Source organism: Podarcis muralis, chromosome 15 (assembly GCF_964188315.1).
Source record: "Podarcis muralis chromosome 15, rPodMur119.hap1.1, whole genome shotgun sequence".
Taxonomy (NCBI): domain Eukaryota; kingdom Metazoa; phylum Chordata; class Lepidosauria; order Squamata; family Lacertidae; genus Podarcis; species Podarcis muralis.
The window spans coordinates 34333120-34348739 of NC_135669.1; the positions used below are offsets into that span (position 1 = coordinate 34333120).

At 46.6% G+C, this 15620-nt stretch overlaps 1 protein-coding gene across 1 annotated transcript in view; it reads right to left on the bottom strand.

Annotated features, from left to right (window-relative positions):
- Window positions 1-3604: 3604 nt before the first annotated feature.
- Window positions 3605-15620, bottom strand: part of CASTOR2 (cytosolic arginine sensor for mTORC1 subunit 2) — a 47877-nt gene continuing 35861 nt past the window's right edge. Inside the window, exons 3-9 of the mRNA XM_028707847.2 lie at window positions 13908-14101; window positions 11225-11357; window positions 10708-10831; window positions 10155-10265; window positions 8909-8991; window positions 7169-7263; window positions 3605-4226 (exon numbers count right to left, since the gene is read on the bottom strand). Coding sequence (XP_028563680.1) covers window positions 4161-4226; window positions 7169-7263; window positions 8909-8991; window positions 10155-10265; window positions 10708-10831; window positions 11225-11357; window positions 13908-14101 — 806 coding nt within the window. The 3' untranslated portion in view covers window positions 3605-4160. The remainder of the gene's footprint in view (window positions 4227-7168; window positions 7264-8908; window positions 8992-10154; window positions 10266-10707; window positions 10832-11224; window positions 11358-13907; window positions 14102-15620) is intronic.

The following is a 15620-nucleotide window of genomic DNA, read 5'->3' on the forward strand; positions in this document are numbered from 1 at the left end:
CCCCCTCCAGTCTGAGTATACTGGTACCTCGGGTTACAGACGCTTCAGGTTACAGATGCTGCTAACCCAGAAATAGTACCTTGGGTTAAGAACTTTGCTTCAGGATGAGAACAGAAATTGCACGGCGGCTGCGTGGCAGTAGCGGGAGGCCCCATTAGCTAAAGTGGTACCTCAGTTTAAGAACAGTTTCAGGTTAAGTACAGACCTCTGGAACGAATTAAGTTCTTAACCCGAGGTACCACTGTATATCTTAAACAATACATATCGGAGAGAAAGAAGCGATCAGAACTATTGTTCAGGCATTGCGGGGATAAGCCATGGGCAATGAAAACCCATTGTTGCCTTCTGATAAATGGCCACATGACGGCACTGCACGGAGCACCTGGCAGCATTCGGCTGCTAGGCGAGGCGATTTATCAAATCTGGCAGCTGTTGCTTCTGTCTCGGGAGCTCTTGAGCTGAGCTGTGGTACTGCCAGTTCTGTCATTAGCTGGAGATAGAATTCTAAAATGTGCTTCCCTGTGCCTCTTGGGCATTGGTTAATAAGACAACAGTGTATTACCTCTGTGGCCAAGATCTTTCTAGAGCAGCGGTTCTGAACCTGTGGGTCCCCAGATGTTGTTGGACTACAACTCCCATCATCCCTGAGCTCTGGCCTTGCTAGCCAGGGGTGATGGGAGTTGTAGTCCAACAACATCTGGGGACCCACAGGTTCAGAACCGCTGTTCTAGAGCGAGGGCTGCATTTTCCTCTGTGGGACATGCTTGCAGGGTTGTGTTTTTGGGGGGAGGGGAAGGCACATGGCAGTGGCTGGGAAGGACCAGATTCAAAAAGTGGGCAGAACAATTGGTGTGAATCTTAGTTTTTTATCCAGTAGACCAGATTCTAACCCAGCCAAGCAAGAGACATAAGCACACATCCCAACAAGGCAAAAGCCCTGGAGAAGGAGGGCACAGAAGTGGGTGAGTGAGAGGTGGGGTAGAGTCATAAAGTCCAGATAGAGAGGCTTCTCAGCCCTGATCTTCCCCATGTAGGTTTTAGAATGCTTACTCACAGCGGAGCTCTGCTCACACAAAGAGCCTAAGCAACTTTAATTAGAAGCTTCCTTCTTTTGGCTTCTGTTCTTTTTATTGCTTCGTGTTCAGTGTGACTTCCAGCCTTATTTGTGACTTAACTGACTTCCATTCATGGTGGAGATCTTGATTTCCACTTGATATACGTTTTCTGGACTGGATGCTGCTGTTTATATAGTATGAAAAATACCTTTGAAAACGAGAAGGCATTTGTAAATAAAGCCTCTCCCTCCACACGGAACAGGAACTGACTAATGAAGGGAGTAATTCATCATTAAACGCCCCGTCATCCTGGAGGCATAAGCTGCAAAGAGGAATTTGCCAATTAATGTCACCATTGCCTTGAAGAAGCCCCAGGAGGAAGTGGGTGGTACCATTTTGGCTACATCAGCAATGGCAATCACCGCCTGGACATCAGGACCGGAAGGAAGGAGGATTACTAGACACCTGGAGAAAAGTAGCAAGCTGGCATTGAGAGAAAGAGACAGAGGCAGAGTGAAACTTGCTTAGATTGGAAAACATTTCAGCAGAGACGTACCAGGAGACTGCAGAGGGCTCTCTTAGAGGCGTACAACTGCAGCGACACAGAGAAGTTCTTTTAAGTACAAATGCACCGAAATCAACATTTCAGTTTCCCCCCCCCCCCCAAATCAGCAGTGCATCCCAATGGCCAACTCGCAATTCTGAATGGAGGAACTAAGCAAACAAAATCAGTCCCATTTTGCGTCTGGCCAGGATCCAAGTCAGTTTCTACAACAGAGGGCACAAGCACCACATCCCACTCATGTCAATGGGCTATGCCCAAGAGAACGCATTCAAATTGCGCCCATTGGCTTCTACAGGGAAATGACTGTAATTCCCAAACAGGGAAGAGCAATAGCTCAGGAGGAGAGCAGTTGCGTTGCATGCACAAGGTCCCAGGTTCAATCCCTGCCATCTCCAGGAAGGGCTGAGAGGGTGCCTCTGTCTGAAACCCTGGAGAGCGGCTGCCAGTCAGCTAGAGAAATCGATGGCCTGACAATAAAAAGCAGCTTCTTATGTTGCCCCACCCTCACATCTCTGCTCCAACCTGCTGAAAATGAGATAATGCACAGCAGTTTGGGTCTTCCACAAACCTTTGGATTGGATTGATAAAATTTGCACTGAAAAAAAAGTATCTCAGTTTGCCTCAGGCAATTTTCTGATACCTTAGGGCAGGGGTGGTGCTGTGGACCACAGCTCCCATCATCCCTGACAATTGGCTATATCAGGCAGGGCTGATGGGAGTTGGAGTCCATAACAACTGGCGGGTGCCAGCAGTTGGCATCCATTGGCTGTTGCTCATGAACTCATAACATGGAACATTTTCCACGGGGGAAAAGCACCAAGCCCTGGAAAAAATTCCACCGCAACGTCATTGAAAACACCTATAAAAAAATTATCCTGCTATGTTTTGAGCAGCTACATTGCTTGTGGTTTTATTTCCCAGTCTTGCCTGCCGAGAAAGACTGGGAATATGCAACCCGATCAATCCACTGGGACTGGTTGGAAGGCAAGGAGCCCACCAGTAGGTGGTGCCAGAGCCAATGACAAACAGAGTGAACTCAGTCTAGTTTTGTCTTTCCTGCTGAATTCTACAAGGGGCAAACTGAGAGGGAGGAGGAGGAAGCTGATGGGGGCAATGCCACCCCCTGGACCAGCTCTTCATCCAGGAAGGCAGGCAGGTGGGGGCTGGCTGAAGGCAGGCAGAGGTTGGTGGGGCAGTGCCCCATTTGCCCATATGGACACAGCCTCCATTGAGAGGATGCTGTGCCAGCTGAGTCCAGCATTGCCTGGCATCAACTTTTCAGGGTCTCAGGCCTTTCCCATTGCCTTTTTATTGGGAGATACTGTGGCTTGGCCACTGGGAACTTGTGGCTCTTCCACTGAAGTCCTTTTCCTGGCGAAAAAAATTCCCTGCCAAACAGCACAGCGATGGCCACTCGTTTTAGGTGGCTTCCGCAGAGCATCAGACCAGTTCATGCATCTCTCCTAAGAGGTGTTCGCCATGCTAGCCAAACAGAGCAAACCAGAGCCAAACCAAGCAGAGAAAGCCTGTCGTCTTAATGCTCACTGCTGGCTTCTAGACGCATCTGCTTGGCCACTATGGGGAAGCAGGGCTGTAGCTGTAGTGGTTTGAGCAACTGGGTTCAATCCCCAATGGCGTCTGGGTAGGGCTGGGAATGGCTCCGTGCCTGAAATCACGCAGAGCCCGGGTGTTGCTGGACTACAACCCCCATCATCCATGACCACTGGTCCTGATAGCAGGGGATGATGGGAGTTGTAGTCCATCAGCAACCCAAGGTTGAGAAAGGCTGGTGCTGACGATACAGAGCTAAAATGGAGCCATCATCTGCTTTCTGTTTCTAAACAAAATGCTGGAATAGATGGTCTGAGACAGGATGGCTCCCTTTTTGTCCTCATAGCATGGTGACGCTTCCTTGTAACAATGGACCCTCTTGGCCTGACACACTTAATGACCCGCCTGTTGTTCACAGAAAAGGCGACAAGAGTCCAAAATTGTATTTTATTTCCCCTTCTCACTGTTCTTCCGCAAATGCGTGCTACACTTTTGCTCTTCCCATCCTCACAAATGTGCTCCATCCCAGTTCCTCCCTCAGTTGAAGTACACAGTCTCTTTTATTTCAAACCTCGGATAACGGTGTATTTCTGTCACACCGGCAAATGAAAATGAAAAAGGGGGAGAGGGTGGGTGGGTGGGTTGAAAGAGAAAACAGCAGAATTGGTACATTTTGAACTTCAGAAACCCTCCACAGTTTTTAAATCCCAAACATTTTTCCTTCTTGCTCCTCACCACGCTCTGCCCCTTTGAAGATTTTATTTTCAAAATTGCTATTTTTAAAAAAGCTATCAGGAGTTATTTATGCCTCTCAAGCAGTCTTTTGTTTCTTATTTTCTTCACACGTGGCAACGGCTTCTTTTCCCAGGCTCTCTTTGGAGTAAAAAACAAACAAACCACTTTTTTCTCTCTCTCTCTCCTTGCTCCAAGAAAATACTGAGAAGAATTTTTGACAGAAAATGCACCCTTAGTCCCGCTCCAAAGGATTCCTAGTGCTTTTCAGCTTGACTCACTTGAAGTGCATTGATAACACCGTTGATATTTTCTTCTGGTACCTGTAGTGGGAGGAAGAAAGAACAACCACCCCTGAAAACCAGGACGCTACATTTTGATAGAAATTCAGACTTCTAGATATGATAAATTATAGGCCAACTGTCATAAATGCAACATTGCAGGGTGCCCAGAATCGATGGACAGAATGTTAAGATGATATCTAGCATTAGCTTTGCTGAGTCAGGTTCACTTATTTGTTTCTAGTCCTTGGACCACGGCAAAACCAAGTTTAACAATACAGTGGCACCTTGGTTCTCAAACGCCTTGGTACTCAAACAACTTGGAACCCAAACACTGCAAATCTGGAAGTAAGTGTTCTGGTTTGTGAACTCTTTTTGGAAGCCGAACGTACTCCATTTTGAGTGTTACGCTTCCGATTTGAGAGTCACACTTCCGTTTTGAGTGTTACACTGAGGTCTGTTTTTGCTATTTATTTTGTGGTTTTGTTTTTGTGACTGTGTGGAACCCAGTTCAGCTACTGATGGATTGATTGTGGGACCTCAGTACATTGTTTGCTGCTTTCATTTTATGGATCAATGGTCTCATTAGATAGTAAAATTCATGTTAAATTGCTGTTGTTTTTAAAAGTCTGGAACGGATTAATCCATTTTGCATTACTTTCTATGGGAAAGCATGCCTTGGTTTTGGAACGCTTTGGTTTTGGAACGGACTTCCAGAACGGATTAAGTTTGAGAACCAAGGTACCACGGTATTAAAGTAAAGCTGAACACGAATGACAACATGAACAAACACAGAACACTCAAGTTTGCTTGGGGAAGCAGACCTTGCCCCCTTAGGGGAAAAAAGATGCCCATTTCAAAATGACTAAAAAGAAAGAAAATGCAAGTTACACACATCTGAATTAAAATAAACCTAACATTCTGATTCTCCCTGGGGAAACACAGCAATCTCTCTTAATAACTTTCTTCTTTTGTCAATCACTGCCGAAAGAGAATGTGCAGTTCTCGTACGTATCCCCATCCACCCTAAAACCGTGTCCCAGATAATGCTCTCTCAAATCACAATCAAGAGTAGACCCATCCAAATCAGTCCAGCCACTTCAAGGGCTTCTTTGGGTTATCACCCATAATTTTTAATTAATAATGGGTACAATCCTATAGGTCCCTGAGAGGACATCTTAAGGGCCTTAGGACATGGCAGAGAAGCACTTTTTTAAAAGCTTTCCCTTGGCTGCTGCCAGAAAAAGCCCCGCCAAGGCGGATATCCAACTGGTGGTGTTCTGCGAGTGGCAGGGTGTTGGGTGTGTTGCAGAATCACAGAATTGTAGGGATGAACCACTTTCAACTATGGGGGTGTTCAATAACTGAATGCTCCTCCATATAAAAACAAACAACCCCCCCAAAACAACAATAACAGCACTCTAACAAGGCCCTGCATGCAGAAATATAGAGTGCCAAGGACAAAAGGAAGCTGATTTTTGTCCATCCACCTTAGTATTGCCTACACAGACTGGCAGCATCTATGTAGGGTTTCAGAGAACCTCCCCAGTCCTCTCTATAAATCCCAGGGACTCAGCTTGGGACCATACATTCAAAGCAAGCACTCTGCCACTGAGATCTATGGCTGGATGTTACTCTATTTTTCTCCCTGAGCAGCTAGTTTTCTAGGTGCAAGAAATACTTTTTGGATCCTGATGTCAGGCACACCCCCTCCCCGCCACCTCCGAAGTGGCACAGCCCAGACACAGGCTTATCACCCGAGTGCGAAATAAGCCCATGTGTGTTAGCTTTAGGAAGGCTCTTATGGGCTTATCTTATCAGCGTGGTTAATGTTTAAGGAAATAAACCAAGTGGATCTAACCATTTGACCTTCGCTATCTGAGATGGTGTTGACTTTTTTTCTTTTTCTTTTTTTTAAAAACAGAGTACACATTGGAGTTTCCAGGCTAGAAAAGAGGCCGGTGCCAAAAATATATATAAACAAAACAAAAAAACCTGACCAGAGGAGGAGAAAAGCTGGGATTTGCTGCCTGAGCTTTTAATGGGTTAGAAGGTCAGGGCTCTCTCCGAAAGAGGCTTAATGTAGGAAAGGTAATGGGCAGCATCATGGGGATTGTTATTTGGGGGGGGGGCAGTGAGGGGAGAGACTCTGAAACACAGCATGCGACTTGGCACACACATTAAAACACATTAAAACAAAAGACCCTAACAGCGGCACTAGCCTGCTGCCAAAGCCGGCCTAAGATATTTTATCGCTGGTGGGTGGATGGGATGTCCAAAATGGACCTTCTCTTTCTCCACAGGGAAAAGCCTCAACTCAGTGGCAGAAGGGTTTGCTTTGCCTGAGGAAATAAGGAGCCAAGTTCAATCCCTGTATAAGGGCAGATTTTTGTTTATTACACCTGGTGTCTGCAGGTGAAGCTGGGAGATTCCCTACCTGCAACCCTGGAGAGCCACTGCCAGCCAGGGTATTATTCTTATTCTTATTCTTATTCTTATTCTTATTCTTATTCTTATTAAATTTACATACCACCCTTTATCAAAAGACCCCAGGGTGGTGTAGATCATTAAGAACAAATTCAAGGAACGTGATAATAAAAACATAATCTGAAGCATAAGAAAAAACAGCAAATATAATAGTAACAACAACAACAATAATATTAATAATAGTGCCCACACAAAGGCCATAGATTATTTAATGGCCAAAGGCCTGGGTAAATCTTTAGGTGACAAGCGTAACTTTCCTCTTTACCCAAGGCCTTTGGCTAATTAAACAATCTATGGCCTTTTAAACTGCAGGGAGGGTTATTTGTTGCTATGTGAATCTTGTATGAAGGGCAGTATAGAAATTTAGTAATAATAATAATAATAATAATAATAATAATAATAATACAATGCCCTATTAAAGCTGGCCTGAGCAGCCTCTGCTAATCCCTCTCAATGGACCAATAGTCTTGGTTTAAAAGTAGCATCCTGGGACTTACCAGTGCATGATCAAACTTAAACGTACTGATGTAATAGGCTGGGATGTCAGCTGCCGCCAACGGTTCAGAAATCTGTGCCACAATTCCACATTCATCTGGGGGAAAGAGGAGGAGAAAACAACAGCTCATTACAAACGCCCGTGTTAGCCGAGGAAAGATGCGACGGGGCCACAGACATTCCTGCTTTGGGAACCAGGATTAGATTACTATAATCTTCTTTCTGCAGGGCTACCCAGGGTGACTAGTCTGGAAAGCTTCAACTTGTTCCATACACAGAGGAGCAGAGGCGCCAGCTTCTCTACAGAGGAATTGAGGGGGCTCGGAGTGAAGTTGTGCAATGTCCTGACGTCACGCGTGTGACGTTGTGAGGAGCCAGACAACCTCTGATCATTGAGGGTGTCTGGCTCCCTCAAAAAATAGATGGTGTGTGTGTGCAAAACTGCCTTGGCCCAGGGCCAGATTTAGGTTTGATGAGGCCCTAAGCTACTGAAGGTAATGGGGCCCTTTATATGTCCAGCTCTCCTTTGTCAACAACAAATTGTCACTGTTTTGTGTTGAATATATGCTATATGGTAATTTATGGACCTAATAGGTATCTAAAGCCATTTGCACCCAACAAAATATGTATTTTTTCAAAGTAATGGTTGAACTGAAATACAATTAAGTATATTAATAGTGAAATAATTATTTATCTCTAACCTAAAATGATAGGGGCCCATTACTTACATCACAGGAGCCTACACAACACAAAACACTGTTGCTGTATGTAGGTTTTATTTTATTTGTTTTTTATCTTATACAGTGGTACCTCGGGTTAAGAACTTAATTCGTTCTGGAGGTCCGTTCTTAACCTGAAACTGTTTTTAACCTGAGGTACCACTTTAGCTAATGGGGCCTCCCGCTGCCGTGCAATTTTTGTTCTCATCTTGAAGCAAAGTTCTTAACCAGAGGTACTATTCTGGGTTAGCGGAGTCTGTAACCTGAAGCGTTTGTAACCTGAAGCATCTGTAACCTGAGGTACCACTGTATTTTGAAAATGTACATCCAGGTTTTTTCCCCTTTTAAATTTTTTTGGGGGGCCCTGAGAGAGTGGGACCCTAAGCTATAGCTTGTTCAGCTTATATGTAAATCTGGCACTGCCTTGGCCCCTAGGAGTTGGCGCCTATGCCGAAGAGGGCGCCCTGTTGGCTCCTGCAGTCACAGGTCCTTCAACTGGCGGTGAAGGGAGCGTCAGGAATGAGTTTATCTGAGAAACAGAGGCTTTGAGAAGATCCTCTGTTTGCTGCAGGGATTTGTTTGCTCTCTGCTCTTGGCATTTCCTGTTGCGCAGAGCCATCTGCGAAACCGTGAAGTGCATAATCTTTATGGCGATGATCATGAGAGCGGAGGCCAGGGGGTATACAGCCTGCTGACTTGCTGAGGTGGGAAGGAGGGGGAAACGGAATGGAGTACCATGGCTGGGCTAGAAACAATGGAGTATCGTGGGAAAGGGCATTGTGTTGCACGTCCCCCTGGTAATGATCCGTGCCGCTTGGATGAATGGGACTTCCCATGTTGAGGGAGAGGTGCCCCATATCCCAATGAGCAGAAGAGAAGAATTGCAACCCTACTCCTGCCTTACTCTGTATACCCCATGTTCCCTGATGGATATATGGACAGGGAAACGACAGGCAAATCCATTAGCTTCTCAGTAAACCCCACCTCAGCAAGTCAGCAGCCAGCCTCTAAGGCACAACCTACCAAATCCAAGAGGCTGCCCTCCAATCCGGACCATCTTCCAGAGTTCTCCCGATGCACTTGTAAACAACAAATTATTAGGAAACCTTTTAAAAAGAGAGAGAACAGGAAAATAAGCTTTTAGTCCGTCCTGCTGTATTAAAAAGAACTCGAGAAACCCAGCACCCATTTATGCACCCAGGGAGGCCTATGGCATCTTTGATGCAAGTTTTTAGATTTAGGGTTGTTGCCAGCTAAAGTTTACTATGTGCACCACTCCTCGAAGAAAAAGGTGGCCTATGAATGCAATCAAGCCATCTACCAACCAAAAAACTGTTTTGCCACCCCTGCCTCCTTTAAGAGGAAGGGCGGGATATAAATTTAATAAATAAACATATACCGTATTTTTCGCTCTATAGGACGCACCTTGTTTTAGAGGGGGAAAACAAGAAAAAAAAATCTCTCCCTCTCTGCGCAGTGCCCCTTCAGTGAAGCGGCAGGAGAAACGGAGCCCCTTCCATTTCTCCTTCTGCTTCGCTGAAATGGCGCAGCGCAGAGAGGGAAAGCTGCGCAAGGCCTCTCCAGCGAAGCAAAGCCAGGAGAGCAAGAGGGATCGGTGCGCACCGACCCCTCTCGCTCTCCAGGCTTCAGCAAAAGCAACGCGAAGCCTCCGGAGTGAAGTGGGAGCACTCCCACTGCACTTCGGAGGCTTCGCGTTGCTATCGCTGAAGCCATGGAGCCTGCATTCGCTCCATAAGATGCACACACATTTCCCCTTAATTTTTGGAGGGGGGAAAGTGCATCTTATAGAGCGAAAAATACAGTAACTAATGCAATGACACTCAAAGTGGCTTGCAAGACATGGCCAATATAAAATTCTAAAGCCACATATATTCCGGAGTAAAAGATCCCACCTGCTGCTCTTTCTTCTGTTCCCCAGAAGAATTTGAACCCAGATCCCGCAAAAGACCACCCCAAAGTGCTGTTTTCCCTGGAATGTTCCTGAAGGCATCTCCTCTCCCAGGAACCCATCCCTCACGTCCACCCTTGGTGTAACTCCCTTGCACCATTCTGGCTCGCTTTTGGCTTCCATGTTCTGGGATGGGTATATGAAGCCCATATGTATTCCGGGGCTCTTTTAAGTTACTTCAGGAGCCAGCTGGATTTTTGGCATTCATGTGGGCGCTGCGTATTCGCATGGGGGCACATGCGAGGTCTCCTAATAAATGCTCGAGGCCCAGTGAATAGGATTTAGGGAGCCGGTTCTCACCTTTTCTGCGTCTGTACATCCATCACCAAAGAAATGTAACCCTCAATGAGGGAGAATGAGAAAAACCGAATGTGTCCAGAGTCTTCATTGCCCACCATAAAATCTTTTACTCTGCGGAGGAACCAAATTTGGGAACAATTTATATGCTGCTCGATTCTGCCCAAAGCAGTTTACAAAAAGAATAAAGTGTCAAATTTAATACAGTTAAAAACAACTATAAACAAAACTGAAATCAACGACAAGCTAAAAGCCAGATTAAAATGCATGCCATCATTCTACATACCTTGCCTAAACAAAAATATTTTTTTTGCCAGTGGCAGGAAGAATACAGAGGCAGGGAGTTCCAAAGTGCACCCTAAAAGATCAATAGCTGTGGAACAGGTATCATGTGGCACCCCTTCTTTCAAGAAGCTTCTGGCGGAGTTCCTGGCAATCCCAGGGAGTCATGAAGGGAAATGGTCTCAAGCGGGTTAAGTCCAAAGGCATTTCTTGTGAGGTTTAAGGAAGCTTCTTTCTCCCTTGTGCCTTCCACAATTCCCTGGTTTGAACTTACCCATTGGAGTAAAACATGACATCCATAAGGAGTGTAGCAACCGAAGGGAGGGTATCTGGGTCCAGGCTGGTGACACAGAACATGTTACTTGGGCTGGAAAGCGGGTGGATGACAGGCCTCTGAACTGAAAGAGAGGAAGAGACACACAGATGTAAAGGAATGATAAGAAGTTATTTCTGCTGCGGCAGCTTGCGCTCGTTGGGACTGGTAGGGCTGGAGGCAGGGAGCCTAGCGCATCAATAGAAGCTCATCATGCAATAGATGGCGCAGTTCTTCACGCAACAGAGTTACCAGCAACCTGCTGAGGCATTCTCTTCCGCAACCACGTTCTGCTGCAGCAAAACATTGGGAACAAGGGTACTGCTTCATCGTAGCACAATGTTGGATGGTGCCCCCCCCAAAGGAAATTGGCACACACCATTAAAAGGGGTCTTGGTTTGCAATGGGCTGTGACCAGAAAGAGAGCACTGATCCCCGTAAAACTGGGGACAGGTGGCAAACTGGAGGGGAACCATACCCAGTTTCGGTTTCATAAATCCGTTTGTTATCCCGAGGCTGTCGGCCGCCACCGCCTCCCCGTTCACGACCCTGAGGATGGTGAATTCAGAAGCCAGTGTGTGCGTCACAAAGGGCAGGTCCCGCTCACGTATCTGAGAAGAAGAAGAAGAAGAAGAAGAAGAAGAAGAAGAAGAAGAAGAAGAAGAAGAAGAAGAGGTGGAAGAAGAAATCAGCTCATGAGAAAAACAAAGACCCTGTTGCTATTATTTTAATTCATTGCCTGCCCTTCACTCTAAGCTCCCAGGCTGGGGTTAAAAGGTAAAGGTAAAGGTACCCCTGCCCGTATGGGCCAGTCTTGACAGACTCTAGGGTTGTGCGCCCATCTCACTCTAGAGGCCGGGGGCCAGCGCTGTCCGGAGACACTTCCGGGTCACATGGCCAGCGTGACAAGCTGCATCTGGCGAGCCAGCGCAGTACACGGCAACACAGTTTACCTTCCCGCTAGTAAGCGGTCCCTATTTATCTACTTGCACCCGGGAGTGCTTTCGAACTGCTAGGTTGGCAGGCGCTGGGACCGAACAACGGGAGTGCACCCCGCCGCGGGGATTCGAACCGCCGACCTTTCGATCGGCAAGCCCTAGGCACTGAGGCTTTTACCCACAGCGCCACCCGCGTCCCCCAGGCTGGGGTTACTGTGGGACAATCAGCCTCATATAACCAACATGCTTAAGTCTAATTCATGCATGAAGCCCCTCACCAGGAGTGCCAGCTTGGCCTCGCGACTGTGGGTGCCCAGGGCTGTGGGTGCCATGCAGGACGCATGGCCCTGGCACCAAAATCTGTGGGTGCCCAGCCCCCTCATGGGGAATTTTGTGGGTGCTCGAGGTCCCAAGGCTCCAGGGAGTCGGCACTTATGCCCCATATCAAACAGGACCACGGACAGAGATAGGTTGGATGGGAGTAAGGGCATGAGTGTTTTTGCCAGGCTGACCCAATACGTTTTGATACCTGAGGTGAACCACAGAATGGCGCGCCTCCCTCTCAGGGGGGAGAGATCAGGACCAAGAGGAATAAAGATCTACACTGGAATCTGCTGCTCTGCAGATCTTGCTGCCTGAGGCAGTTGCCTCCCCTTGCCTTATGGGTGTGCCAGCCATGTATGTATGCATATGTCTTTGTGTCCCCTGTCTAGGAAGAGTGGTGCATGATCTAGTTATCTCCCGCTTGGACTACTGCAATGTGCTCTACATGGGGCTACCTTTGAAGGTGACCTGGAAACTGCAATTAATCCAGAATGCGGAGGCTAGACTGGTGACTGGGAGTCGCCACCGGGATAACACCGGTCCTGAGAGATCTGCATGGGCTCCCAGTACGTTTCTGAGCACAATTCAAAGTGCTGGTGCTGACCTTTAAAGCCCTAAATGGCCTCGGCCCAGTATACCTGAAGGAGTGTCTCCACCCCCATCGTTCTGCCCGGACACTGAGGTCCAGCGCTGAGGGCCTTCTGGTGGTTCCCTCATTGCGAGAAGTGAGGTTACAGGGAGCCAGGCAGAGGGCCTTCTCGGTAGTGGCGCCCGCCCTGTGGAACGCCCTCCCTTCAGATGTCAAGGAAATAAGCAGCTATCTTATTTTTAAAAGACATCTGAAGGTAGCCCTGTTTAGGGAAGTTTTTAATATTTAATGCTGTATTGTTTTTAACACTCGATTGGGAGCCTCCCAGAGTGGCTGGGGAAACTCAGCCAGATGGGCGGGGTATAAATAATAAATTATTATTATTATTATTATTATTATTATTATTATTATTATTATTAGACACTGGAGCTCCAATCTTCCTGGCTCCTAGACAGGCCCTGATCCAGGCAGGTGCTTCCATAAGCTTCCCCACTCATGCACAGTTAGCAGGATACTTCCCTGGTTCATTGTCTACTCTGCTCCTAGGAACCCCCATACCCCCACTACACTTTTCTTAACATCCAGAGCACAAAAGCTTCCTCAGAGCATTGTGCATTTGTAGTCGTCCTAAAGACGAAAAAGGAAGGTATTGCCTGGTGTGGAATACGTCTTAAGGACTCAAAGAGCTTCCTTTCCTTTCCCCCATTTTTGTTTTGAAAAACAACTGGTTATCAGTGGTTCAAAAGCAGCTGAAGTGCAAAGCTGCAACATTTCTGACGCCTCAGCACTCACACACATGATTTTACAGGCATGTGCCAAGAGGGGTCCAGCCGCCTACTAAGGACAGACAGAAGTTCAAAAAACTCTGGGATGCTGAGTGCTGCAGGAAGGACAAGGGAGAGAGCTTGCACTAAACAAGGTATCCCCAAAGGCAACACACAGGGACCACAGGATGAGGCCTATCACTGATTAGGGGCAGAGCGAGTGCCCCATTTTCTGAGTAAAGTGCAAGCTAGGGTGTGCAGGACTGATGTTGTGCCAGAGTCAAATCCAGAGGCTTCCCACTGCCAACCAATACATGCTAGAAACCGCTGCAGTAAGTGCCACTTCTGACACCATGTTGCATGTCGGTTACCTGTTATCAAAATTTTAAAAATTCAGAAGTCAAGCAGAGGGTAATTAGGAAATAATTGGGGATCATTCCCTTAAAGTCATAGTCTCAGGGGAGGCCACCCATCTGATTCCTATCAGGTCTTCTGTAGATGGAGCATGACTTCTGTCATTTATCTGCTCACATTGTGTTTCCTTACCAGGATGAAGTCTGTCTGATAAGTAGAGAGCATGAATACTGAGATGTTCTGATCAGCCAACGGAGCTATCACTGATTTGGCAATCTTGGTCACGCCGATGGGCTGGGAGCTGGAGAAACTGCCTCCTCCGGAAACCACGTTGAGCGCCAACCACGTCGCATCCGCCACACTCAGGTGTTCTGAAGAAGGGAGCTCTGAGTGTTGGGAGGGAAAAAAACCCACAACGATTACCTTCATTGGTTCATCGGTGAATATTAATTCAGCTGAGAGCTAAGAAGGGAGTTCTGAAGTGTGATTGATCTTACATTTGTTCTGGAACGTTCCATACCTGTCAAAGAACATGGTGCCTATTTGTCCCTCACACAGCAAGCACTTCTTGATAATGTTCTGAGAGTCTGTTTATTCTGGCAAATTCAGACAAATATGAATGACATGAAAGCAGTTTACTGTGAAACTATTCCGAAGGCAGCAGCTGTGTTCCTCTGGCATTTATTCATTTTATTATATACATTATAGTTCTATACTGTCCATCATCTGAGGATCGCAGGGTGGTTTAAAATATAAAAACACAAAAATATATAACACAATGTTATAAGAAAAATACTGCTCCCTTTCCCTTAGGAGAGTCAAAATGGCTTCAGGGTTGTTCTCCTGCACTATTTCAAACACGTGGTTTATATACTTATGTATGTGTTTGCCTTGTACATTTATTTTATAAATATAAGACCTTAGAATTCCTAGAACAACAATAAGAAACAAAACAACACCCACAGTTTAAAAAGCCATAGGTTGTTTAGTTAGCCAATAGCCGGGGAGAAGAGGGATGCTTTTGCCTGGTGCCTAAAGCTATAGAATCATAGAGTTGTTCGGGACCCCAAGGGTCATCTAGTCTGACCCCGCTGCAATGCAGGAATCTCAGCTAAAGCATCCATGGCAGATGGCCACCCAACCTCTGCTTAAAGACCTTCTAGGAAGGGGAGCCCACAACCTCCCCAGGGCGCCAACCTAACAAAGGCTCCAGGCAAGCCTTCCTGGGGAGAGCATTCCACGAACTGGGAGCCACCACTGAAAAGGCCCATCTTTATCTTGCCCCTTCCAGATCTCTTGTGGAGGAGGCTCGCGAAGAAGGGCCTCAGATGATGCAGGTCGGTCCAATTGTTTTTCTTACAGCAATAACAACATACATACCCATGTGCACAGTGCTTTTTTCTGGGGAGGGGAGGGGGTGGTGCGCAGGGGTACGCATACCCCTAAACATTTTGTGACTCTAAGACTATTAAATAAAAATAAACAACCAACCAGCATGCTTTCCTCAGCTCATTCTTCCTCACATGCCCCCACCCAACTATCGCCTGTGAATGAGAATGATCTGATTTTTTTGCTCTTCCCTTGATGCAGAAGACCCCACAGAGGGCTGACTGGAGGGGTTCAACAAGGCACTGTGGGATGCCACTGTGTTTCTTTGTTACTCCAAGAAAACAGGTTATGTGCTTTTGCATAGTGGTAGAGTCCTTACGTTGTTTAAAGAAAGAATCCTGACCTTTTCGGAAATTCAAATGCTTTCGCCTCCACTCCCAATATTCTCGCTTGCACATTTTCTAGCTGAAACAATTGCAATGCCAAAAATATTTGCTTTCACGTTCCTGCTAATTGATGCCAAAGCCAACACAGCGAAGCTTGTTTCTCAGAATTCATCCAATAAATACCCCAGTC